This window comes from Dromiciops gliroides, chromosome 5 (assembly GCF_019393635.1).
Source record: "Dromiciops gliroides isolate mDroGli1 chromosome 5, mDroGli1.pri, whole genome shotgun sequence".
NCBI lineage: Eukaryota > Metazoa > Chordata > Mammalia > Microbiotheria > Microbiotheriidae > Dromiciops > Dromiciops gliroides.
Genome location: NC_057865.1, coordinates 282,013,618 through 282,040,538, shown reverse-complemented (window position 1 = coordinate 282,040,538; position 26,921 = coordinate 282,013,618). Strand labels below are relative to the sequence as shown.

Sequence of the window (26,921 nt, the reverse complement as noted above, 5' to 3'; positions counted from 1 at the left end):
ATTCAGATTCCATCAGTTCTCTCTCTGGAGGTGGATAGAATTTTTCATCATGAGTCCCTTGGAATTGTCTTGGATCATTATATTGCTGAGAACAGCTAAGTCATTCTCAGTCGGTCGTTGTACAAGAAAAGGGAGTCAAATTTGCCGTCGTCTCCTCCCCCTTCCCCAGAAAGGACTTTGAGGATGCTTTGATTTAACTGAGATCATGAGATCTTAGATCTAGAGCTGGATGAGACCTCATAGGCTATCTAGTCCAACTTTGTCAGAGAAATAAAGTGACTTGTCTAGGGTCATCCAGTTAGTAAGTGTCCGAGGCTGGATTCAAAGCCAGGTCTTTCTGCGTTCAGTCCCAACTCTTCCCTATACTATTTTCCCTCTTCTGGAAAATGACAGGACGAAGTCTAAACTAGCTGATCTCCAAGATTCCCTTTAGTCCTGAATCCTAGCAGATACCAAAAGGGACCTGTTTTAGGTCATCTACTCCAACCCCCTCATTTTACAGATAAGGAAACTGAGGCTGAAAGTTTATGTGACTTGCCTAAGGTCACAAAGACAGTAATTAGCAGAGCCAGAACTTGAACCTTACTGGTAAGGATTGGATAGATGGCTGTGAGATTTAAAATTGGATATAAGAACATTAAACTCCCCTTTAACCTTTCCTTTATATATCTCCCAGACCAGTAAGAGAAAGAAGCCTCTGAGCTTTAATTAGAGAGGGATTAATTAGCTTTTATTGTTTGGGAATTAATTAGCCAACAAACAGGTGATACTGATTAGGGAAATAGGAAAGTAGAAATACAATGAATAGTCTTAGATTTAAGGTTATTCTATTTTCTTTTATAAACGCACCGAATCCCAAAGCTACCTCTCAGGCTGAGAACCAGAGTCAAGCGTGTGCTGCCACCCAGGACCAGAGCCAATCACCCAAACACACCGTCAAACCTGAGCCAGCGTGTGTGTGCCAGGAGAGAGAACTTCCGTTCTCTACTCAGCTTTTTAAGCTCACATCCCAGAAGTCTCCTGTGTTTGGCCAAGCTCTCCTGGGCAGCAGCAGGCGCATGGCTGTTCATCATAGTCTCCTCCCCGAAAGGGCGGTCCTTCAAAAACTGGTGGTCCTTCAAAAACCGTTTCAGTAGTATGCATTCAACTCTATTTTTTACCACATGGCTATCGAGGTCACTTACAACTCTGAAATTCAGTGATTCAGAACCAAGGGCCTTGACTACAAATTCAGCTTGCTTTCCTCTATACCATTCTTTCCCTCTCAAGACAAGGGGCTTCATTTCCACTCAGTTTGTTTGGTTTTTTGTTTGTTTGTTTGTTTTTTGTGAGGCAATTGGGGTTAAGTGACTTGCCCAGGCTCACACAGATAGTAAGTGTTAAGTGTCTGAGGTTGGCTTTGAACTCAGGTCCTCCTGAATCCAGGACCAGTGCTCTATCCACTGTGCCACCTAGCTGCCCCCATTTCCACTCATAATCGGAAACTTATTTGGCTTCTTGAATAGAGAGCATAGGGCTGCCTATTTATTTTTTGAATTCACTCCAGGCAGATAACACTGGAACATCTTTTCTTTTCTTTTCTTTTCTTTTTTTGAGAGGGGGTGAACAATTAGGGTTAAGTGATTTGCCCAGGATCACAGAGCTAGTAAGTGTCAAGTGTCTGAGGCTGGATTTGAACGCAGGTCCTCCTGAATCCAGGGCTGATGCTTTATCCTCTGTGCCACCTAGCTGCCCCCAGAACATCTTCTTGCTGCTAATGTATTAGGATTGGTGGTGCTGGTATTCTCACCAGGATTCAAATCCTTTTTTCATGTCTAATAAATTCCAACTTGTCCATGTGGAAGATGAAGATCATGCTTCTTTAAATCCTTATTCTGAAAAGTTTAAGTCAAAAATCTAAGGTTATTGGACGACTGTCCCAAACTCTTCTTTTCTGTTAGGGCCAGAGATATACATGTGGCTTGCAAACAATATACTTCCCCATTGGGGGGGAAAGGATGCTAAATGGCGAATGTCAGTATTTTTAAGATTAAGAAGCACTCGTGTGACCAAAATGTTTCTAGCAGCACTTTTTGTGGGGCCAAAGAAATGGAAATCGAACCGATGCCGATTGATTTGAAGAATGGCTTAACAAATGGTAAATTACTGCACTGTCAGAAATGACTGTGGTAAATACAGAGAAGCAGGAGAAGATTTCTATGAACTGATGTTAAGTGAGAAGCAGGAAGACATTTACATAATGACAACTACAATGCAAATGGTGAGGGTTGAAAGCCCCAAACAACTGAAAGCTGGCAAGTTAAACAACTAATTTTGATCCCAAAGAAAACATATGACAAGGTGTGTTCCTATTTCCATTTGCAAAACTGGGAGACTAAGACTGTGTGTGAATCACTACATAAAATTTCAGACTTGGTCGATGTGTTGGTTTTGCTGAACTGGGCTTTTCCCTCCCTTTTTCTATTCTTTGTTGTAAGGAGAGTCTTCTGGGTGAAGAGGAAGAGACATAAATATATCTTGAGAAAAGTAGGTGATACAAAGAATGAAAATATCAGTTAAAAAAAGCCATATTTTACAAAGAAACAAAATCATAACTAGTCCAGGATGATTAGGGCCTTGGTCCAGAGCACCCAAATTTAGAGGGATCTGCTAATTCAGCAAACCCTGCCAACTCAGGGATTTGTCAGGTCAGGTAGAAAAAAGCTGAGCTTAGCACCTTCTGGGAAAAATCATGAATTAAAATAAGAAGCTGACACATGACACTCTCAAAGTGTTTTAGGTCACCTTTCATGAGATCAGGTGACTTGGTGTCTTCCTCTGCCCCTGTTCAACTACATTTGTCTTCAAAAGTTGCTTTCTGGGTTTATTTGGTGTTGCTTACCCTGGTCAGAAAAGTTGCTAACTATGTCCCTGGTTTGTTTGTATTCGTGTGTGGATTTCTTGCACCTGAAAATATCAGAATAGGAATTTAGTAGGTTTGCAGTTTCATATGCAATCATCTTTTTCACTGGACTATGTTATGAAAATGCTTGTTTTATTCCATAAATTAAAAATAAAATAAATAGAAACGGAATAAGACAAGCCAAAAAATGGGGGGGATTTTTTGTCTGAACCCTTGTGTTCAGTGTGGTCCCTTATACCAGAAGCACAGTAGTGAGCTGACAAAATGGAAAAAAATTAGTTATGACTATCTTTCCCATTCTACCTAGTACTACAGGACCAGTGCTATGCAGATTCATATACTTCTCCCATCTCTCCTTTCTCTTCCACACTGATGGCCCCAGAGAAATTTGACATGATCTGTCATTCCTTATGTAGCTTTTGGGTCTGGATTATGATTTTATTGGCTCAGGGAACTGCTAGTAAGGAAATTCCTTCTTACAAATCAATGCCTTCTTGACAACTCAGCATCTTGAGATGTCCCTGGGGCATCAAGGAGTTGTCACTTGCTCAGGGTCTTTCTTTCCATTTCATTCCATAGGAATGATTTGTTGACTGTCCCAAAGCAAAGAAGTGGGAAATCCCTTGTAGCAGAGAAGGCAGCAGGGCAAAAAGCAGAAAGATGACCAGCACACTACCCCATTCCCCCTCCAGCTTCCTATATTCTGCCCTGCTGGAGCTCTGAGAAGCATAGTGAGACTACCACTGCCAAAACATCCCTCCCTTGTCATCACTCCTCAATGTATATTCTTTCTTCCCTCATTAGAATGGAACCTCCTTGAAGGCAGGAATTATCCTGCTTGCTTATCTTTGTATCTCAGTACTGAGCACAGTGTGTGGCACATAGTAAGCACTCAATAAATACTTTTCCATTCCCAGTTTGAAGACTGCATTCTACACACCACTGGCTTAGGTCATTTTTTTTTTTTTTTTTAGTGAGGCAATTGGGGTTAAGTGACTTGCCCAGGGTCACACAGATAGTGTTAAGTGTCTGAGGCCGGATTTGAACTCAGGTACTCCTGAATCCAGGGCCGGTGCTCTATCCACTGCCCCACCTAGCTGCCCCAGCTTAGGTCATTTTTAATCATCATAAGCCTATTATTTCCAATATGTCATTAATTACCATTAGTGATATTTAAAAGATACTGATTATAAATAAAACATGTAATGGTAGGATGCTTGGCTCATAAGAGAATATTCACCATAGCTCAGAAATTCTATTTTAAGGATAATTTAGACAAAAACTGGAATTGCTACATGAAACAGCATAGTTAGCAGACTTGATATTGACCTGGTGTACTGCCTATAAATAGTTGTGCAGCTAAAGTAAGTCACTTGATCTCTCTGGGTCTCAGTTTCCTTATCTGTAAAATGAGAGAGTTAGGGTAAATGGCCCTCAAGGTACCTCCCACCTCTGGATCTTTGATCTTGTGAACCTAAGTCAGTTCCCCATCTCCTAGCATCTTAACATGAGGGGATTAGACGAGATGCCTTCCAAGGGCCCTTCTAGTTCCCAGTGTCATAAAGATGAAATAAACTAATGTCTGTATAGTGTTTTCCCAAACTTTCAGCTCTTTAGAAATGGTAGCAGAAATTAATATTATTATAATGAAGCAGGGCAGTTAGGTGGAGCAGTGGATAAAGCACCAGTCCTAGATTCAGGAGGACCTGAGTTCAAATCTGGCCTCAGAAACTTGACACTTACTAACTGTGTGGCCCTGGGCAAGTCACTTAACCCTCATGGCCCCACAAAAACAAACAAACAGAAAAGAATTGATAGGATATAACAAAGGCATCCTGAACTGATTTTTGTTTTTGTTTTTGTGGGGTGTTTTTGCTGGGCCATGAGGATTAAGTGACTTGCCCAAGATCACACAGCCAGTAAGTGTCAAGTGTCTGAGGCCAGCTCTGAATTCAGGGCTAGTGCTTTATCCACTTTACCACCTAGCTGCCTCTTGAAACTGATTGTTGACACCAAGGGCATTCATTTCCCCTTTCTGTTAATCTCATTCAGGCTATTTTTTGTTTTTTTGCAGGACAGTGAGGGTTAAGTGACTTGCCCAGGGTCGCACAGCTAGTAAGTGTCAAGTGTCTGAGGCTGGATTTGAACTCAGGTCCTCCTGAATCCAAGGTTGGTGGTTTATCCACTGCACCCACCTAGCTGCCTCCACATTCAGGCTATTTTGATGCCCACGGCTTACCTCCATTTGGCTCCCAATGTGGTCAGACCTAAAACCTTTCATTCATTTTTGAAAGCTTGGTCATTTTTTTCCTATGGTGCACATGTTTCTATATTGTTACCAAGAATTTTGTTGTTGTTGTTCAGTCATGTCTGATTCTTTGTGACCCCATTTGGACTTGGCAAATTTATGGGAGTGGTTTGCCATTTCCTTCTCCATCCCTTTTTACAGATGAGGGACCTGAGGTGAAGTGACTTTCCCAGGGTCATGCAGCTAGAAAATGTTTCGAAGCTGGATTTGAACTCACAAAGATGAGTCCTGACTCCAGGCTTGGCGCTCTGTCCACTGTGCCACCTTGCTGCCCATTTCCCATGAATAGCCTAAAGTAATAGCATCATGGAAACTAACCATGCAGGAGTCGTTGTTGTTGTTGTTGTTGTTCAGTATCCCAATAACTCCTACTCATCCTTTACACAGCTGCCAATTGATGTTCTAAAACACAAGCCTGGACCATGTCATTCCCTGCCTCCCCACCCCCCAAACTCTCCCAATGCAACTCATTGGCTTAGAGCACTGAGGGGTTAGCAACCAAGGCTGACTATTTACATCTTCGGGGGATTGAAAAACCAACCACATAGAGAGCTACTACCCACCTTTCCAGTCTTACTTCCCTGTTACCATTTGTGGGGGGGCAGCTAGGTGGCGAAGTGGATAAAGCACGGCCCTGGATTCAGGAGGACCCGAGTTCAAATCCGGCCTCAGGACACTTGACACTTACTCGCTGGTGCCCCTGGGAAAGTTCACTTAACCCACATTTCCCTGAAAAAACAACAAACAATAACAACAACAAAATAGATGTCCTGTTACCATTTGCTCTTCTAGCCAAAATGGCATGATGGCTGTTACACGGTTACAGGAACAGTAACTTCTTACAGTTAGTCCCCCCAGGCTGCCATGCACTTCTTCCATACTACTACCTCCTAGACTCCTGGCTTTGTTCAAAGTTGAGCTCAGGCAGCACTTTTCTACTGGAGGTCTCAGTGGCCAGTGCTTTTCTCTTGTGGAAATGTTGTATGTCCCTTTGAATATTTGTAATCTCCTTGAGGGGAGGGGCTCCTTTGTTTTTTGTCATCAGAACCCCAGTGCATGGCACATAGTAACTGCTGATTCATAAATTAACTGAATTTCATTTAATTCACTGACTTTGGTTCCCAAAACTAATGATTTCTAATCAACTTGGAAACCTAGGAATCTCAGAATGCTGTCTTCCAGGCTCTGGCCCCATCCCAAGAGCCTCCAGGCCCCATTTCCACCACTTCCTCAGGCCTTTACCTGGTTATATCCAAGCACCCCCTTCAGCATTTGTTTCTTTTGGTCCAAAAACTTGAGTTTGGCCAAGAAGAAGCGGGCCCTGCATTCCAAGAGGCTGGAGCTCAGAGCACATGACTTTCACGTGGGCTTTCTCTTTGGCCAAAGGCCTTCCTCCCTCTGTCTCTAATTTTCATGCAGAGGATGTGAGTGAGACAGTCTAATCCCAGCTGCCAACCTCAATGAACAGCCTGGAACAGTCATGGGAAGGAGAGGCGTCAGGATCGGCTGCATTTGGGTCTCCACTTTGCTCACAGTCTTTTCCATTTGGGATTCACAAATAGCCAGGGTCTCCTCTTTGATCCATTTGTTTAAGGCTGGGTTTACTTTATTCAGGTGGGTCTCCTGAATTTTATTCAATTCCTTTTGGCATTTCTCTACCCATTATGTTTTTCTTAGCTAGCTGTTGCCTAACACTACTGATTCACTGAAATGCACTCTGAATGAACTTCCATAGTCCTCCCCTTCTCCCTGGTCCCAGTGTATTTACAAAACACCTTTGGAACTTTCTTTTTTTTAAAAAAAAACTCAGGCATTTCAGGAAGACTTATGTGAACAGATGCAAAATGAAGAGAGCAGAACCAGAAAGATAATCAGATAAAGACTACAATGGAAATAGAAAGAGAAACAAACAAAAAAAAAACAATGGAAAATGAGTGAGCTTGGTCCCCAGAGAAGAGATGGGAGAAAGCATGGCTGTTGGCTCCTTTGCATTTACATGAAGATTATATGCCTGGAGCTGTGCAAATAGATAAAAGCAGATTTTTTTCAGTATGTTCATTAGTTTTGCTGAACTTTTATTTTCTTATTATAAGAAATCACTCTGGGGGCAGCTAGGTGGCACAGTAGATAGAGCACCGGCCCTGAAGTCAGGAGGACTTGAGTTCAACTCTGGCCTCAGAAACTTAACACTAGCTGTGTGACCCTGGGCAAGTCACTTAACCCCAATTGCCTCAACAAAAGAAAAAATAAATCACTCTGGGAAGGTTAAGAGGAATAGAAATATTGGGAAATCTAGAAATTGGAAAATATATCATTTTAAACAATTTTTAATCAGGCATTTATGAGGGTATATTTTGAAAGGAAGTCTGGTGCAGTAGAAAGAAAGGTCACTGACTTTGGATTGGAGGAACTGGGTTCAAATCCCACCTCTGTGATATTGGACAAGTCATTTCACTTTTCTGAGCCTCAGTTTCCTCCTCTGCCATACTATGAGGTTGAGGTCTCTTCTCTCTCTAAATCTATTATCTTTATAATCCATTTTGTCCTGGAGAAGCAGTTGGGCACAGTGGATAGATAACCAATGGCAGGAGGACCTGACTTAAAGTTCTGCCTTTCACTCTGTGTGCTGACTGTGTGACCCTAGACAAGTCACTTTCTTCATCTCTCAGTGCCCCAGACAATTCCCTACCAGTTGAAGAACAATTGATCTTTATTGTTTTTTGTATTCTCAGTGCCTGGCATATAACAGATGCTTAATCAGTGATCCTGATTGATTAGTAGAAGGAGTTTTCCAACCAGCAGTTCCCTATGTTTGTTTGTTTGGTGTGTTTTTTTTTTGGGGGGGGAGACAATCAGTTTTAAATAACTTGCCCAGGATCACACAGTTAGTAAGTGTCTGATGCTGGATTTGAACTCAATTTCTCCTGACTCCAGACAGGTGTTCTATTCACTGCACCACCTAACTGCTCCAGTTCCCTATGCTTCTGAAGGGGCAGATAGGTGGTACAGTGGAAAAAGCACTGAACCTGGAGACAGGAAGATCTGAGTTCAAATCCAGCCTCAGCTATTTACTAGTATGACCCTGGGCAAGTCACTTAAGTTTTATTTACCTGAATTCCTCACCTGTAAAATGGGGACACAGTAGAGTAAGAAATGGCAAACCATCCCAGTATCTTTTCTAAGAAAACCCATGGACTTTTTGTCTATGTGGTCATGTAGAGTCAGACATGACAGAATGACTGAACAAATGTCATTAAAATCACAGCTCTAGACCAAAAAAAGAAAAGAAAAAGAAATCTCTGTTCATTCAGACAAGAAAAAAAATCAAGGCTGATCTGTGTTTGCATCACTGTATTTTTTTACTTCTTGGCCTAGAGAAAGTCAGGGTGAAATAGTAAAGAATAATAAGTAATAATAAGTATAAAGAATCAGAGTTGGAGACCCAAAATCTGGTTCAAATCCTGCCTCTGACATATAGAGGCTGTGTGATCCTGGGTAAGTCATTAACATCTCAGCGCCCCAGGCAGCCCTTTAAGACCGTAGGGAGCAGAGCTACTGATCTGCTTCTGTTGGGGAGCTTCTCTGGGAATTCCCTACTCCAGAGGTTCCCAGTTTTGCTGTTGTTTCTGTTTGAGAACCCATTTCAACAACATCAACAACAAAAATGTGTTGTAAATGTTCAGGGACACTTAATATTCTGCTCATAATATTCTGCAATTATTTTCTGCTTAAGGCATCATTAAAGAATTTTTCTCCATGAACCCCTTGGATCATTATCAGTCTCTCAAGCCACTAAATGGGAACGACTGCCCAATTCTGAGTAAATCCCTGACATGGAACTACGAGGACCTTGCCCATAAGAGACTCAATAAATTCTTGCATTGTTGAAATCCTACGGTCAAACAGTAAGCATTTATTAGACTCCTAGTGGGTTCTGGGCTCTGTGGTAGTCAATTAATGATCATGCATTTATTAAGCACCTTCTGTGTGTCACATAGTGGACTGCTATTGTTGTTCATCCTTCACTCCCCAAGAGGACCAATGACTGTGCTAAGGCCTGATCCAAAGAAAACAAAAAATAGTTTGCACCTTTGAGGAGTTCACAGCATCATGCATGAATATGAATATGTACATCAAAGTTGTATATTTGAGTAGATGTAAAGTTTTGGTAAGACTGAAGATTTTAATCAGTCCAAATTATAAAGGTTTTTAAAAAAATCTTCCTCATTAGTATTCCTTAGTCTGAAAAACAGGAAAGAAGAGAGGAATAAAGAAGGGAAAGAATGAGACTTTCAGGTGTTAGGAGCCAGTGGGTGGGAAATGCTAGGGATGGGTTGGATTCCCATATAGAATCAGACCTTGGAGCTGCAACATCTTTCATTGCTTGGGGTCAGGGACTTTCTCAAACCATCATTGAGAAAGTCCAGGCCTCAGAGGATCATAGCATCATAGCCTGAGACTTGGAGGGACACGAGAAATCCTCTAGTCCAACCCGCCCCTGTCATTTTTACAGGTGAAGAAACCAAGGGCAGAAGTAGGGCTTTACTAGAGAATTTACCACCATCTTTGACGTGTTCAAAGTAGGAGGGAAATGCTTGTAGTATTGAGTGATTCTCCTCCTGTGATTCTTTTTCATGCTTATCCATTTTTGCTTTCATGGTTGTTGTTGTTTTTTAATTTTATCCATTTATTTTAAAAGTTTTCTTGATGACTTTTGTATTTGTCACCACAATTTCTTTTTTTAAATTTTTTTTGTCACCACAATTTCTTTGATAGACTCATTCTCAAAGCCTCCCTGTAACAAAGTTAAGCAATTAAACAAAACTGGTGAATTACTTCCTATGACCGTGTGTGCACTGCTCTATTCCCATAATCCTCCAGCTCTCTACCAGGAGGATAAAAGCATTCTCTCACTTGTTTTCCTGAACCAAAATTTGTCATTATAATCCAGTAGTTCTCAAACTTTTTGGTCTCAGGACCTCTTAAAACTTAAAAATATTGAGTGACTCCCTCCCCCAAAGAACTTTATGTCACCTAGATCTAGTAGTATCCTCTGTATTAGAAATTAAAATTATTAGTAGGAAAATAGTCTTGACTGTTCAGACTAACTGAAAAGGTCTTTAAAACGAGTGGTTCTGATTCCTTCACATAAGCTTTCCCATATTACCCTGGATTCCTCATATTCATCTTTTCATACCAATTAGTAGGATTATACTTGATAACTGGGATTCCACTGCCATGCCTCCTTGAGAAGCCGCTATCAACCGATACAGATCAGCAACTATTCTGCAACTTAGAATCTTAGAAGGTGGTGGTTGTTCAGTTGTTTCAGTCATGTCCAACTCTTCATGACCCCATTTGGGGTTTTTATGGCAAAGATCCTGGAATTGTTTGCCATTTCCTTCTCCGGCTCTTTTTATAGGTGAGGAAATTGAGGCAAACAGGGTTAAGTGACTTGCCCAGGGTCACACAGCTAGTAAGTGTATGAGACTGGATTTGAACTCAGGTCTTCCTGAGTCCAGGTCCAGGGCTCTATTCACTGTTGCTTGCGAGCATTGAAGGAATAAGTGACTCACCCGAAGTCGCATAGGTAGTATGGGTAAGAGGCAGATCTCTTTCTCTCTTTACCACACCAGAATGCCTCTCACTGTGTTTTTAGGCACTACAACAGCCAAGCAGACATGTGGAAGAGAAGTCTCTACTGGGGTTTCTTTTGGTCCCTGGGGAGCTCACAGAAAGCTGTGAGCCTTCTGGGCCCTTTTGTGAGGCACCGCTATTGAGAGGCCCCAATCATTACCTGAAACAACCCCTTGGCCCTAGACTTTTGCATGTTGGACTATTTGTGTTTCTCCTCCTTCACACCCTTCATTTCCCTAAGGCTTCTAAGCTGCCACATCAGACTTTCATTCAAGTTTTCTGCCTGAATATTAGACAGGAGGGAGGCTTGGAAAATAGACAGAGAGACAGTTTTGTTGGGAGATCTGTCCCATTGAACTTAAGCAGAACCTGTTTCTGAGACTTCAGAGCTAACTGTGGTGTGGGAGCTTGGTTTGGTTTGGACTGTTACTCAGTTTAATTAAGTCGAAATGAGATCCTCTGATCATTTCATTAGCTCATAAAGACATTTAAGCCTCAATGAACTGTCTTGTGAATAAATTACACAGTCGAAAATTCATTGTTCATCAAAGGAAGGCTAATAAGTAATCCGAGTCAACTCAGTGGATTATCAGTCACTTATTTTTTAATTATTATTTTATTTTCAAATGTTTTGTTGTTGCATCTTTTTGCCATTTTCTAATAATCTTTCTCCCCTGATAGAACCCTTCCTTTTAAGAAAGTAGCACAGTTAAATGAAACAAACCAACATTGACCATGCCTAATAGTGTATGCCTCATTCTGTACCTGTAGTCCCCCACCTCTCCCCTACCTGCCATTCCTATGGAATCATAGCTCATAGATTTAGAACTAGAAGGGACCCATGAGGCCATGTAGTCCAACTCATTTTATAGATGAAGAAAATAAAGCCCAGGGAGTTTAAATATCACATAAGTGGGGAATATCAGAGGTGGGATTTGAATTCATGTTATCCAACTCTCAAATCAGTGCTCTTTCCACTGACCCATGCTGCCTGTCCAGATTGTATTACATTGACTCAGGTCTGTTTTTGTTTTTTATTCAATGTTGTTTTCCTTTAAGGTATTCTAGTCTTGTAAATTGTTATACTTGTTCTGCTTATTTGACTTGGCATTCATTTATCATCATCCCACGTTTCTCAGAATCCCTCCTATCCATCGGTTGTTATGGAGCAAGAATACTCTGTTACATTCACATAGCACAATTTATTCAGCAGCAAGGATCCTTCTTTTTCCATCTTCTCTCTATAGTTAACTACTTTAGAACTGCTATTATCTACTCCAGGAACCTCAAAATTCAGCCACTGTGCTTTTGGTCAGCCATTATGGATCATAGGATTTAAAGGTGAAAGGAATCAACAGTTTGGTGGCAATTGGGAAAAAGAGCTGAAGGGAGTGTTGGATTCTCTGCTTTCTTGTTTATCTCTGCCGTCTCTTTGTATTTTACTCCAGAGAAGAATAATCCAGTGAGCTTTAACCCACAAATCCCATCGCTATGCCCCAAAGAAGTTGCCAACCAAAAGAAAGTCCCCAGATGGACCAAGATGTCAGAACATGCCTTTTGTGGTAGTAAAGAACTGGAAACAAAATAGACAGGCATTGATTGGGGAATAGAGAAACAAAATGGGGCTCATGAATGGCTTAGAGTATCACTTAGAATCTCATGAATGTGACTACTAGTGAAAAGTAAGGGAAGACTTGTATGAACTGATGCCAAGGGAAGTGAGCAGAACCAGGAAGACCAGAGACACAATCCCTTCCATGGAGAGGCTGCCAAGTGCAGCATAAAGCCTGCATTGGGGTTTGGACTTGGAGTCCCTGGATTTGAATCTCAGCTCCGGCTTATTACCTGTGTGATTTGGGCCACATTGCTTAACTTCCTGTCTATAAAATGACCAGGGGATGCTGGAGTCAGCTCAGACCAGCTTACGAGAAAGAGCCCGCTGTTAAATTTTTGCTATGAGCATTTACATGACAGAAATCAGCCAATGCTACAAATCAGAGTTTGACTGATTGATTTGTTGCTTGACTAAACTTAAGAAAGTGATGGAGAGAGTGTTAATAATGCAGGTTAAAGTTAGAAGTGTGTTTTGCAGGCAGGCATTCTCCCCCACACCCCAAAGAACTGTTTATTAAACATTTACCAATATACCCTGCATCTATGACTCCAAAAAGAATTGTCAACAAAACACTTTCAGAACTGGAGGCAGCTAGGTCAATCAGTCAGTCAATGGGCATTTATTAAGCACCACTATGTTCCAGGCACTATGCTAAGTACTCATAAGCTAGGGAACACAGTTGGGTAGAATGCTGGATTTGGGTCAGGAAGACTTACATTCAAGTCCTGCCTGCTCAGGCTACCAGTATGACCCTGGGTAAATCATTTTACTTCTATGAGTCAGTTTCTCATCTTTAAAATGAAGGGGTTGGGGGCAGCTAGGTGGCGCAATGTATAGAGCACCAGCTCTGGATTCAGAAGGACCTGAATCCAGCCTCAGACACTTGACACCTACTAGCTGCGTGACCTTAGGCAAGTAACTTAACCCCAACAGCCTCATCAAAAACAAAAAAAGAAGAAGGGGTTTAGGGACAGGTAGGTGGCACAGTGGATGTGGCACAGTGGATAAAGCACCGGGCCTGGAGTCAGGAGGACCTGAGTTCAAATCCGGCATCAGACACTTGACACTTACTAGCTGTGTGACCCTGGGCAAGTCACTTAACTCTCACTGTCTCACGCAAAAATAAATAAATAAAATAAAATGAAGGGGTTGGACTCAGTAGCCTCTAAGATTCCTTCTGGCTCTAAACCTATAATACTGTCATAATCCTCCAGTAAATCTCTACCCAGAGGCCTCATCATGTTGTCAAGAAGGCTATATCTGTGGCATCTAAACTCTCATGGATCCTAGCAATCCACCAGTCTGCATTTATTAAGCACCTACTGTGTGCCAGGCACTGTGCAAGGAGCTGGGGACACAAAGAATGAAACAGTCCCTACCCTTAAGGAACTTACACTCTACCAAGTGGGAAAGACTCGATGTCCAAGCCAGGTTCCTGCCCACCTAAGGTCCAAGAGGCTCACTAAGGAAGGGTCGACAGCCAGGGAATTCAGCCACAGCAAATTCCCCCAACTGTTCTAAGGCATCTAAGGATGGTGACTCGCCCCACCAGAAGGGCCCGCATGACTGAAGTCACATGTCCCAGAAGCCAGAAACATCTGGGAGTCAGTTCAATCCGGTGGCTTTTGGGTGGCTCTGGATCACAGCCACCTCCCGCCCTCCAGGATGCAGCAAGATCAACAAGCCCTTTGCCAGCAGCTCAGTTTGTCTTTGGGGTTTGCTGAAAGCTTATCTTTCCTCATCTGCCAGTGACCAAAGAGGGAGGCTGGTGTTTGACATGGGCTATTAACCCATGACTGGGCCCTTTGTCATATTATCTTCCATGTAAAAGTGTAGCGAGGAATTACTGGTGCTCTTGCGGACAGACTAACAGGAAGCATCTGGCAGCTGTTCTGGATACACAGTCAATCAATCAGTCAGCCAATCAATTGTAATAAACACAGGGCTGGGGGGCAGCTCAGTGGTGCAGTGGGTAAAGCACCAGCCCTGGATTCAGGAGGACCTGAGTTCAAACCCGGACTCAGACACTTGATGCTTACTAGCAGTGTGACCCTGGGCAAGTCACTTAACCCCAATTGCCTCGCCAAAAAAAAAAAAAAAAAAAAAGAAGTGATGGATCTGGCCTCAGATACTTGACACTTACCAGCTGTGTGACCCTGGGCAAATCACTTAACCCCAAATTGCCTCACCAAAAAAAAAAATCATTATGATATCAGTAAGATGGGGATAATAATAAAACTTCACTTATAGGGTTGTTATGATGCTAAAAAGAGATATTATATACAAAACCCTTTGCAAACCAAAAAGTGCTATAGAAGCATGAGATATTATTGTGATTATTGTTAACAAACAGAAATGTGGCATGGGGCATTTGGCAGTGACATTTGGCAAAGGGACGAGTGCTTTGTTAAACCTCTCAGAGGAGCTAGCATGTTCTGTCCTGACCCCTTCTTTACTTCTGTCCAAGGGAGCTGGAGTTGAGTGGCCAGTTATTGCTTTCTCCTTTTGCCCGGTGGTGCAATTCGATTCCAGGAGATCTGTGACAGGTTTTTCCATTGCTTTTCGGTGCTCTTGCCAGCCCAGTTCCAAAGGCGAGGAAGAATCCATTCCAGCTTGTTGGTTGGTTGTTGCCAAGGAGGGCAGTGAGACCGCTGTGGTTGACAGCTCATGGTAGCATGAAGACAAAGAGAATTAATCATTGGATTTTTTTTTTTTTACATCTAGATCTTCAATTTCATTGGGGTGTATGTGCATTCCTTCCCATGTGGAAACTCCCTCTGAAAGCACAGATGGGCAACTCGTCTGTAGCTCATGCTCCAAGGAATGACTTGATTTTTTTGTATTCCCCCAGCCATTTGTTGGAGGACTCAAACCCAGGTCTTTCTGACTCCAGATCACTTCCTTAGTCCATTATACCACAATGGCTCCCATAACTGAACACAATCAAGGAAAGAATAAAGTGGAGGAACCCCAAATGGGCCTTGGATCTGACACTCACAATAAGGAAAGACCTGAGCTGGTTCTCAGAAGTCCCCCATATGCTTTGGACTAACATAAGTATCTTTTTTTCCCCTCCAGAATGAGATGTGCTTAGCTACCCAACAACTTTCCAAGCAGCTACTGGCATATGAGAAACAGGTAATTTGATTCACTTCAATCCTGTAAGCATTTATTAATCACTTGCTGTATTCCAGGCATTGACCAAGGTGCTAGAGATACAAATGGAAAAAATGAAGCCATCCCTTTCCTCCAAATGTTTCCATTCTACTGACTTGATAAGGGCATTGATGAGGGGAATTATAGGATGGAATTCTCCAAATCAATGTTCTCTGTAATAATTATTAGGTGATTGAGGGGTTTTTTTTTGTTGTTGTTGTTCTTGTTCAGTATACACTATGTGTTCTACGAATGCTTATTAGAAATGGGAGCAAATGCAAGATAAGAGTTTGTGAAGGGCCCAGGTTGAAAAGCATACCAAACAATTTAAGAGACGAGGTGCTACCTTTTTATATTTTGCTGTTTCAGAGAAACAGCCCTGACTAGGATAGATTAAAAGCACCACGGATAAGGGATAGTGTGTCATAGTAGAAAAAGTTAGCCTCAAAGGCAGGAAGAACTGGGTTCAAGTCCCACTTCTGACATACTGGCTGTGTAATGCTGAGTAGGTCATTTTCCTCTCTGGTCCTCAGGCACCTCTCCAAGAGTCAAAGTTATAGAGAAGGTGCTGACCTATACTGGTAGAAAGTATTTTGTCCTTCCTGGAAGTTCCCTGTACCAGTGAAATTACAGGTTAAGTCCAAAGGAAAAAGGTTATGAATAACTGGACCAACATTGGAGGTGTTGATGAAATAAGCAAGCAAATGAATTTCATTTGGGTTCATTTACAAGAAGGAAGAGGGCCAATAATGATGTGGCCAGTGTCAGGGAGAATGCATGTGTTAATGGGGCAGGATACAGAAGAGCTCACACCATGTCTTCTCATTAGCAAGGAAAACTTTCCTAGTTCTAAAACATAGTTCATTTGAAAAAGAGCCAAATGAAAGAAAGAAAGAGAAAAAGAAAAAGAGCCAGATGCAAAGGCAAAAGAAAGCCACGTGGAAGCCCAGTATTTACTTTCTTGCTGATACCTATGGCATTCTCATAACACCCACTTCTTTTTTTATTTTATTTTTTTATCTTAGAATTTTGCTCTTGGCAAAGGAGATGAAGAAGTCATAACCACCCTCCACTATTTTTCCAAGGTGGTGGATGAGGTAAGGTTCTTAGGAAACTAACATATAATTCTTTTTCTTTGGGCTTTCTTCTGTGTTTTCTTTTTTTTTTCTTTTTTTTTCTTTTTTTTTGGTAAGGCAATTGGGGTTAAGTGACTTGCCCAGGGTCACACAGCTAGTAAGTGTTAAGTGTCTGAGGCCGGATTTGAACTCAGGTACTCCTGACTCCAGGGCCGGTGCTTTATCCACTGCGCCACCTAGCTGCCCCTCTTCTGTGTTTTAGATACTTTTAAAGTTTTAGATATTGAAGAAATACAAATTTTAGATACTAAAAAAAATTTCAGGAGAACCAGGTGACCCAATTTATACAACACCGGGCCTGAATTCGTGAAAACTTAAATTCAAATCATTCCTTGGACACTTAGTAGCTGTGTGACTCTAGCTCAGTCACTGAACCCTTCCATGCCTCAGTTTTCTCCTCTTTAAAATGAAAATAATAAGAGTGCCTACCTTCCAGGGTTGCTGTGATGATAAAATAAAATAATATTTGGATAAGATAAAATAAGCTTTGCAAAGTATTTTGCAGGCCTTAAACTGCTATATAAATGCTAGCTATTATCCTGTACTGATATGTAGATAGAATATTTATTTCAATGCTTCATGCGTCTGTGATTCCTTTGCTGTGGGAACTCTGTCCCCCAATACAGATTGCAAGCTATCCACTGTGACGAATAAATGTCAATGTGGTTGCCTTATTTCTGTCCCAAGTTTGGGGAAAATTAGCTTGGGTTTCTAATATATTTGTTACTTATAAATTAGAAGCTTTAGCACCAGTTTGGGGGCATTAAGCATTTATTAACACATACCAAGTATTAGTAAAAAGAGAAACCTGGGTCAGATTAAGAAAAGCCTTCTCTAGCCTAGAGCTCCAGCCTGGCCTGATTCTTCTTCCAAATCCTCCACCAGGAGCCTGTCTGAGAGACAAACTCGGAGTCAAAACTTTCTCTGCATTTGGAGGAGAGATGGTCCTTACACACTGCTTCAAGTTAATTGGCTAGCATCACCCAAATTCATTGGTTCACTGGACTTAAGGATGGTCCTGTGTTGAGGTCAGAGTTCACACCCTCTGAGAACACACTTTCTTGAGGGCCAGGCAGGTGTGGTTTTAATTAAATTAACTTTAAGTGAGTTAATCAGTGAAATCAGTCAATCCAATCAATCCCCTCAAGCTGGGGCCTTGGGGGTGTTCCAAAACGCATTATTTTCTCACACCACAATTCCTATATCCTTAAAGAGTTGCCTTATGCAATTACAGTCGCATCTGTGGAGGGAATTTCCACTTTGTACAACTGGATGAAATGACAACTCTGGCGAGTACACACACACACACACACACACACACACAAAATAAATCTGTTGTTTTGGGGGGCACTTGTGCCATTAACACAGAGAACAACCCCTGTATGCCTTAACAGGTGGCCATTAAGAGGCACTGTGATTGAAATATGCATGTGCATGTATTAACAATCAGAAAAACAGCTTTCATTGATCCAGATCCTGAAATGTTTAACACACTTGATCTAGTCAGATACCCATGAGCTATATAGGTCTTGAAAGAGTCATTACCCCCATTTTACAGATGAAGAAACTGAGGCACAGAGAGAATGAGTGACTTGCCCAGGGATACACAGCTAGAAAGGTTTTCCCAACTTCTATTCCACCACACAGCGGGTCCCCTTCCCCTCCACCCCACCCCACCCCACGTTAGGATGATGTGTAAGCAGAAGAAAAGATTAAATCCTACTCAGCATCACCTGTGTTAAGAGCCAGCACTGGCTGCTTATTGTAGAGATGGGTGGGGGAATGGGGAGAGTAGCCTTCTTTCACGGGCACAGGGTCCAGGTTAATTTCCAGGACATTGGTGGAATCATCATTGTAGGGAACATTTGAACATTTGTTCAGCCAAAGTGGAATTCTGTCCTTGTTCACTTGCCAGAGATACTCGTGGCAGGAGTGATGCTTCAGTACGAATCGGGCTCAAATGAGGGTTGTCAGCTCTGTCCAGTGTGTCTGACACATAGTAGGTGCTATAATGAATGCTTGTGGGTGGATTGATTAACATCCAAAAGTGAGAGTGACTGGGAAACTATACACAATACCAAAGAGCCCCTATGACTTATGGAACACTTTTAAAAGAATTTGTATTTTATTCATACAATAAGAACTACATAGCTTCAAAAAATAGTCATATGTGCATCTGAGCTGCTTTAGGTCACTCTGAAAGACAGTTCATCACAGAGGGGTACTGGCCTGCACTGGTGGAGGGAGTTTCCTGACCTGGGAGTTTCCCATACCAGCGAAAAGACAAATACTGGATCTTCCAGATCTGATAGGCAATGCGATATTGTAGATTGTGTTAGTAGGGCTGCCTTGGGTTCACATGTCCTGTTCTGATCTATCCTTCCAACTTCTTAAGACTGAGTTTCATAGAAGTTGCTGCTCAGCAAAAGTGGAGGATTTTCCATACCAGGAATTCCTTCACAATGATAGAATCATAGCTCTGGATCCCCCAAAACCCATGCATGTGTAGGACAGTGCTTTGCACATAGTAGGTACACAGAACCTGACTGCTAAAGTGAAATAAGCTATTTATTCCGTCTATAGCAGGTACATTTGGTTATTTATTTATTTTGTATGGAGGCATGATACATTAGAAAGAGCTAGGCTCTGGAGTCAGAGGGACCTGGGTTCAAATCCTGTCCCTGCAACACTTTCCCGTGTGACTTGAGTGAGTCACTTCACTTCTCTGGGACTCAGTTTCTTATTTATCAAATTAGGGAATTGTTCTACTTCACCCCAGTTGTCCCTTTGATCCCATGGGTTTGAGCCCTACCTCTTACTACCTCTGTGGACCACAGATGAATTAATTAACTTCCCTGAGCTTCTTTTTTCTTATCCTGTAAAATGAGGGGGGGCGGGGTTGGACCAGATAGAACTCTGGGCTCCCTCCCAGTTTTCTAGAGCCATGATGCTAAATCATTATCATTTCCACGCCTCAGTTCCCTCATCTGTAAAATGAGGTAGGGGTGGCTACTAGATGGCTTGTGCGGTCCCTTCTGGCTAAGAAGCTATGATCTATGAGCCCAGTTTCCAAGGCTAAAGAAAGTATCCCACCCTTTTCCTCTCTTTCATCCGTCTGCATTGAATCTGAATGTATTTCATTCTGGCCTGAGAAGGTGAGGCCGGCAAACACGGAGGATCCCAGGCAAAGGACCTGAAATACCAGAGCCTACTCCGCTTTTGTGTTAGCTAGCCGCAGCCAGAGCAGGCTGATTTCCCCAGGCGTGTTGGGTTCTTGTCTTGGGTTTGCTCCTCTCTGCTAGAACTGAGCAAGAAGGCAGTGAAGTGTAAGAAAGGCATCCAGAAGCCCTTAAGATCTGGCTTCCTAAATTTATTCAGGATAAAATAAATTAAAAATAGGATGCCATGTAAGTATGAGGTCTCCCAGCTGAGGCCTGAGTGTTTGTGAGAAGAGGCTATTGGCAGAGAGAAAGTGGATAAAACGGCACTGGTTGTCAGAAGTTACAAGGGTCCTCCTTTATGTTAGTACTTGGCCAGGCACCATCTCAGTGCCACCCCCCACTCCCCAGAATGTCCATGGCCACTGATCAAGAAACCACAGCCCCTTCTGGCTCCCAGGTTCTAACCTACCAAGTCAGTTACATTGAAGCAGTTACTGTCCTATAGGAAGTTACAGCCTGAACACCGCAAGAAAAGTTAACATCATTACAAATGGGAAAGAGATGCAAAAGCTGAAGGAGGCAACATCCTGCACTAAACAAACGTTGACAGGAAATAGATCTTCAGAGGAAAAAAGGTTGGATGAGAGGTGTCCCACGTCAATAGAAAGTGTTCTCCTTCAATCAGTCAATAAACATTTGTTAAGCAACTACTGTGTTGCTTAAGGTGCTGGGCATCAAAGCAAAAATGAAGCAGCCTTTCCCATCAGGAAGCTTAGATTTTATTGGGGAAAACATGCACATATAACTCAATAAAAAGATGTGCTAAGTAAATAATAATAATATAATGATAAGAGTTATTATATAATACCTAAGGTTAGCAAAATGCTTTACATATGTTATCTCACTTGATCTTCACAATAACACTACAAGGTAGGTGCTGTTATTAGACCATTTTACAGATGAGGAAACTGAGATGAATTGCCCAGGGTCATACAGCTAGTGAGTATCAAAGGCCAATTATAACTTGCGATCTTCCTGACTCCAAGTCTTATGTTCTAACCTTTCTTCTTTCCATTCTCTTATCTTTCCTTCTCTTGCATATCTTTTCTGTCTATGTTTCTTTCCTCTTCTTTTTTTCCTTCCTTCCCTCTTCCTTCTCTCCCTTCCTTTCCACCTTCCTTCCTTCTTCTCTTCTTTTCATCCTTTCATCATCTTTTTCTCTACATTCTTCCATCTCCCCTTCCTTCTTTAGTCTCTTCCTCCCTTCTTCCAGTAGGTCATCGCTGACATCTTCCTCTGTGAAGGATGAACACACAGAATAAAGGAGACACAGTCCCTGCCCTCAAACATCATACAATTCGGGGAGGGTCCAGGTCTAGCAAGAAGAATCAGCCATGCCTAGAAATTCTTACAGTCCTAAACAGCCCACGCTGAGTGCCCCATCCCATCAGTGCTCATTAAAGATTCAGGCAGAATTCTGGGGGAGGCAGAGAAGGAGACCACATCTTCCCTTGGGGGTGGCATCCAGAGAGCCAGGAAGGACTTCATGAAGCATGTGGACATGGGAGTATGGGACGTGGCCCTCTTTGGAGGACCGATAAGCTCCTGAGGACAGGCAGAACTGTGTTGGGAGTGTTTTCCGAGGCAGGCGGCGGCGGCAGCAGCAGCCGGGGCGTGTTCAAGAGCCGTGAGCAAACCAGTTTAGCTCATGGAGCAGACAAGAGTTGATTTGACCTGAAAAGTAATAAAGGTGGAGCACAAACATTTTGACCTGCTTTCCCCTGTGCCTGCAGATGACGTTGGTCCCAACCTTGAGCATCCAGCAGAAAGCCAGCAAGCCTAAGCCTATCACTGGTTCCCTCTGGCCTTGAGGCCTCCCAGTGGAGATGTGTGCTTTGTTTTCTCCTGGCAGTAGTAGGAAGGTTAGTTAGTCTATATCACCGGTTTGGCTACTAATAGAAACCTCTTTGTTTCTACCCCTGAAATGGGATTACTTAGAGCTGGGAGAGACCTCAGGGGGTGTGTGTGTGTGTCTGTGTGTGTGTGTGCGCGCGCGCGCCATGCCATGAATAGATATAAAGACAGAGATAGTCCCACCCTTCATTTTACAGATGAGAAAACTGAGGCCCAGTATGGGTCAATGCTTACCCAGGGTTACGCAGGATAAGGCATGGGATCAGGGATTTAGAGCTAGAAGGGACCTCTCTCTGAGTCTATACATACATATGTACATGTATATGGTTTAAACTGAGGCCCAGGATGTTGCAGTGCTTGCCCAAGATCACAGAGGTGATAGATAAATCATAGATATAGAGCTGAAAGGAATCTCAGAGGCCACCTAGCCCAACCCCCTCCACTTAGTAGAGGAATCTGAGTCCCAGAGAAGTTGATGACTTACCCAAAGTCACACTGGTAAATGAGTTGGCAGAGACAGGATTGAATCCAGGGCCTCTGACTCCAAGGACCCAGTAAAACCCAAAGGGGCTTTGAAACATTCAAGGAATATACTAATACCAAGTCTTCTACTATCTCCTATCTCCATGCCTTGGCACAGGCTGTGCCCAGTGTCTGAAACACACTCCCTCCTCACCTCTGCCACATAGAAAGCCTGGCTTCCTTCAAACTGCCACCTCCCAATTGTTCCCAGTTGTTCCGTCAAAACTTAGAGCACTCAAAAAATGCCAGCCAGCCATCATCATCATCTTCATTTTCTCCCCAATAAAAACAGTTGCTTTGTTATTTACTCTGTATGTAGTTAGTATATGAGAAGCAGCCTAAGGTAGGGAATAAAGAGCTGGCTTCAGAGTTAGGAAATCGTTGGATCAATTCCCACTTCTCACACATGTTGGTCACATGAACCTGAGTAAATCATTTAACTCCTTAATCCCCCAAGACATCCTAAGACTATAAGCTGCACAGCCATTGGAGATCTAGACTGGGGAAATGTGTTTCCTACACCTCACAGGACTGTAGCTGTCGTGCTGAAAGCAGCCTCAGATGCCACTGGACTCAGCCCTCTCCTTTTACAGATGAGAAAACAGAGACCCAGGGGCTTTATGTGACTGGTCCAAAATTACTTTCCACAGCCAGTCTTAGTAGAGGCAGGATTTGAAACTTACCTCCTCTGACTCCAGAGACAAGAATTGGTATATACAAATACTATCACCTATCTATCTATCTATCTATCTATCTATCTATCTATCTATCTATCTATCTATCTATCTATCTATCCATCCATCCATCCATCCATCCATCCATCCATCCATCCATCCATCCATCTATCCATCCATCCATCCATCCATCTATCCATCTATCTATCCATCTATCTATCTATCTATCTATCTATCTATCTATCTATCTATCTATCTATCTATCTATCTATCTATCTATCCATCTATCTATGTATCTATGTATCTATGTATGTATCTATCTATCTATGCTACCTACCCTATCTACCTATCTATCTATCTACCTATCTGCCTATCACCTGTCTCTATCTTTCTATCAACCTATCACCTATTTCTATCACCTATATCTATCTATCTAATCTTCATATATCTCTCTATATAGATATATATGTTATTTCATCCCAACAGAATGTAAACTCCCTGAGGACAGAGACTATTCATTTTTTACCTTGTATCTTCATGGTGGGGCACAAAGAAGGTGCTTAATAAATGCTTGTTGGCTAATTTATCAATTATTTTATACACGCATTTATCTCCAATTGAATGTAAGCTCCCTGAAGTCAGGGACTATTTCCTTTCATCTTTGTATTCCTCATTGCCTAGTACACAGAAGGTGCTTAATAGATGCTTGTTGATTGATATATACCTGTGGTCATTTCTAATAGAAGTAAGAGCCCCCTGAGGCTGGAGACAGTGTATTTTGGTCTTTGATGTCCCCAGCACCTAGCACAGTGCTTGGTACATGGGAGGTGCTTAATAAATGCTTATTAATTAATTCACTCATTGATTTATACATGCAGTTATCTTCAATAGCATGTTAGCCCCTTGAGGGCAGAGACTCTCATTTTTGTCTTTGGTGTCCCCCGCACCTAGGATAGGACCTGGTACATAGCAGCCCCCAAGAACTGCATGTTGAAATAGACTGAATTGGGTATTAGTTGCCTTGTGGAAAGGGAGCTTGGCCTCACCAGCCTGCAGAATGCCTTGCCTTCTTTGCCTTTGATTTTGGTGCTTAGCATGGCAAGAATTTGAATAGCTTTGAAAGGAAAACCCGTAGTGACAGCCCCTGTTGCCTCTTCTAGTGAGGCCGCTTCCCAATATGGGTTTCAGGCGAGTTCCAAGGTGGGAGGGATGGGAGCAGAATCAAGGGCTATTGTTCGGGTCCCAGAGTGAGGAATCTGCTTGAACACAATCACCTTCTTGTTCTGGGGAAGCTCCTTTCCCAAGCAGCGGGCAGAACAGAAATCTCCCAGTGCGGCTCCAGCAAGCAGCATCCTTCCTAGGGAGTGTTTCCCAAGCTTCCCCACATCCTGCTTGTGGCTTTGGTGTGAGCAGGTTCTCAAGCGAGGCTCTCTTTCAAGTGAGACTTCAAACTGGAGCCCTGAGAGCCACAGGTCCCTGAATGCCCTCAGTGAATGAGTGACCTGTGCTAAGCATGGCTATCAGGCACTGTTCATTGTCCCTCTGGAAAAGCATTCCCAGGCTTTGGGAGGGGTTAGCTTGGATCCGGATCTATTGGGAAATCGGCAGAGTAAACAAAGATGAGATAGCTCTCATTTCCCAGTTCAGAAACTCCCCTTGGCTAGTTAGCCCAAGGGACTCATACAGGACAGAGCCTGTGGAAGCCACATTTTTCTTGTTAAGTGTCAGGTATCAATCTACCCATTTACTACTCTCTAACCCGTGGTGGGGAGGTTAAGGAAGCCTGACTGGGTTTTCACTTGGCCACCTTTATGCCCATGGTATCCTCCAGACAGAGGAACAGGGTGAGATCAGAGAGTCACAGATCTAGAAGCTGGGGGAAGGGACTTTAGGGCCAACCCCTTCATTTAAAAAGTAAAGACAGGGGGCAGCTAGGTGGTGCAGTAGATAAAACACCAGCCCTGGATCCAGGAGGACCTGAGTTCAAATCCGACCTCAGACACTTGACACTTACTAGCTGTGTGACCCTGGGCAAGTCACTTAACCCTCATTGCCCCTGCCCCCCAAAAGTGAGGACAGCAGTGAGCCCTGGCTCTCCCTGGTATATCAAGATCATAGGATGTTCAGCTTGGAGCCATAGGGGACCTCAGAGGCCACCTGGTCCAGGCTTTATATTTTATAGATGAGGAAACTGAGGCCCGGGGAGATCAAATGTTTGATAGAAGCATAGAAGCATAACATCAAAGATTCAGAAATAGAAGAGGCCCTGAAAACCATCTAGCACAACCCCCTTATTCTGTAGGTAAGGAACCAAAGGCCCAAAGGGGTCCTAAGTGATTTGCCAAAGGTCTCACAGATGATATGCAGATTATATGTCTGTAAATCCAGCCCTCCTTCCAATGTACTGTTCTGTCTTCTGGGTTCAAATCCTGCCCTGCCTGTGTGGCCTTGGGCAAGGAGCTGCAACCTCTCTGTGTCCTGGAGGAGGATAGAGAGAGAGACACTAAAGTCAGGGGCCAGGAGCCTCCTTTTGGGCTGGGTCTCAGGAAGTGTATGTTTCTTTCAGCTTAACCTTCTCCATACAGAGCTGACAAAGCAACTGGCAGGACACCATGGTACTTCCCATCATTCAGTTTCGAGAAAAAGATCTCACAGGTAAAGTATTTCAGCCCATCGCAGTTCCCCCTGAATCAGGGATTCATTTATTTTAGGCCACCTTCTACAGCTTATTATGGGTGTTAGGGGTTTGGAATGGATGGATGGATGATGGATGGGTGGGTGGATGGGTGGATGGGTGGATGGGTGGGTGGGTGGGTGGATGGATGGGTGGGTCGATGTGTGTGTGTCTGTCCATGTGTGTATTGCATGGATGTGTATATATACACATGTGTATATGTATATGTACATATCATACACAATTTATCATTATATCTATTGATATTTATTATTACATTTATTTTAAAGCAATATTTATTGGTGTCTTTTATTTTTATGCTACCTCCTTTCCCAGTATATCCCTTCCTGCTTCCCTCTCCCTAGAGAACCATCCTCAGAGCACAAGATAAAAAGAAGAGGGTGGGGGAAGGGAAGCAATGCAGGAAAGCTAACCAGCACATCAGGCCAAGTCTGACAGAGTCTGCTATATTCTACACCAATAAACAGTGTGTGCCGGATTCTACAATCAGGGATTCTATGCTTCTGACAAAAAGGAGGGCTTATTCAGAGTTCAAATCCGGCCTCAGATACTTGACACTTACTAGCTGTGTTGACCCTGGGCAAGTCAATTAACCCTCATTGCCCCACAAAAAAACCACTTCAGTTAAAGGTGGTGTTTGAGCTGGAACCTTAAAGGTAAAGAGGAATTGCTCTGAGGTACAGATGAGGAAAGAGGAGTGTTTCCTGGCACAGGGATGGCCCATGCAAAGGAACAGAGTGGAAGATGGATGTCTATCTGTTTGGAATAAAGAGAAGGCAGCTGGGTTAGAGTGCAAGAAGGGAAGTAATGAGGCTGGAGAGGAGGGTTTGGGCAAGTCATGTAGATCTTCAGAAGCTAAACAAAAGAGCTTATATTTATTTTATACTAGAGGCAATAGGGAATTCAACTTAGAAACAGAAGCATCTGTGAAGAGGAAGGAACTTTTGTGGAAAGTTTCCGTGATAGAAAGAGGACACAAAAGTTACGACTCCAGAGTTATGAGTTCCCTGAGAAGACGGTTCTTGCCTGCCAGGTTTTCCATAAGTGCATGCCTCCTCTCTCCCCAACAAATCTAAGTGCACTGGCACTTAAGTGGCACTGGCACTGAGTGGATTATGATACATTTATTTCCTTTAGTATTTGAGTACCTATGATGTTATTATTTATTTTGCCTTATTGTCAAGTAAATGGTTATGTTTAA

The 26,921-nt window shown here is 42.7% G+C and overlaps 1 protein-coding gene across 1 annotated transcript in view; it reads left to right on the top strand.

Moving 5' to 3' along the window:
- APPL2 (adaptor protein, phosphotyrosine interacting with PH domain and leucine zipper 2) overlaps positions 1-26,921 on the top strand; it is an 80,647-nt gene that overhangs the window by 18,352 nt on the left and 35,374 nt on the right. Inside the window, 4 exon segments of the mRNA XM_043965690.1 lie at positions 15,541-15,600; positions 16,644-16,715; positions 25,592-25,630; positions 25,632-25,680. Coding sequence (XP_043821625.1) covers positions 15,541-15,600; positions 16,644-16,715; positions 25,592-25,630; positions 25,632-25,680 — 220 coding nt within the window.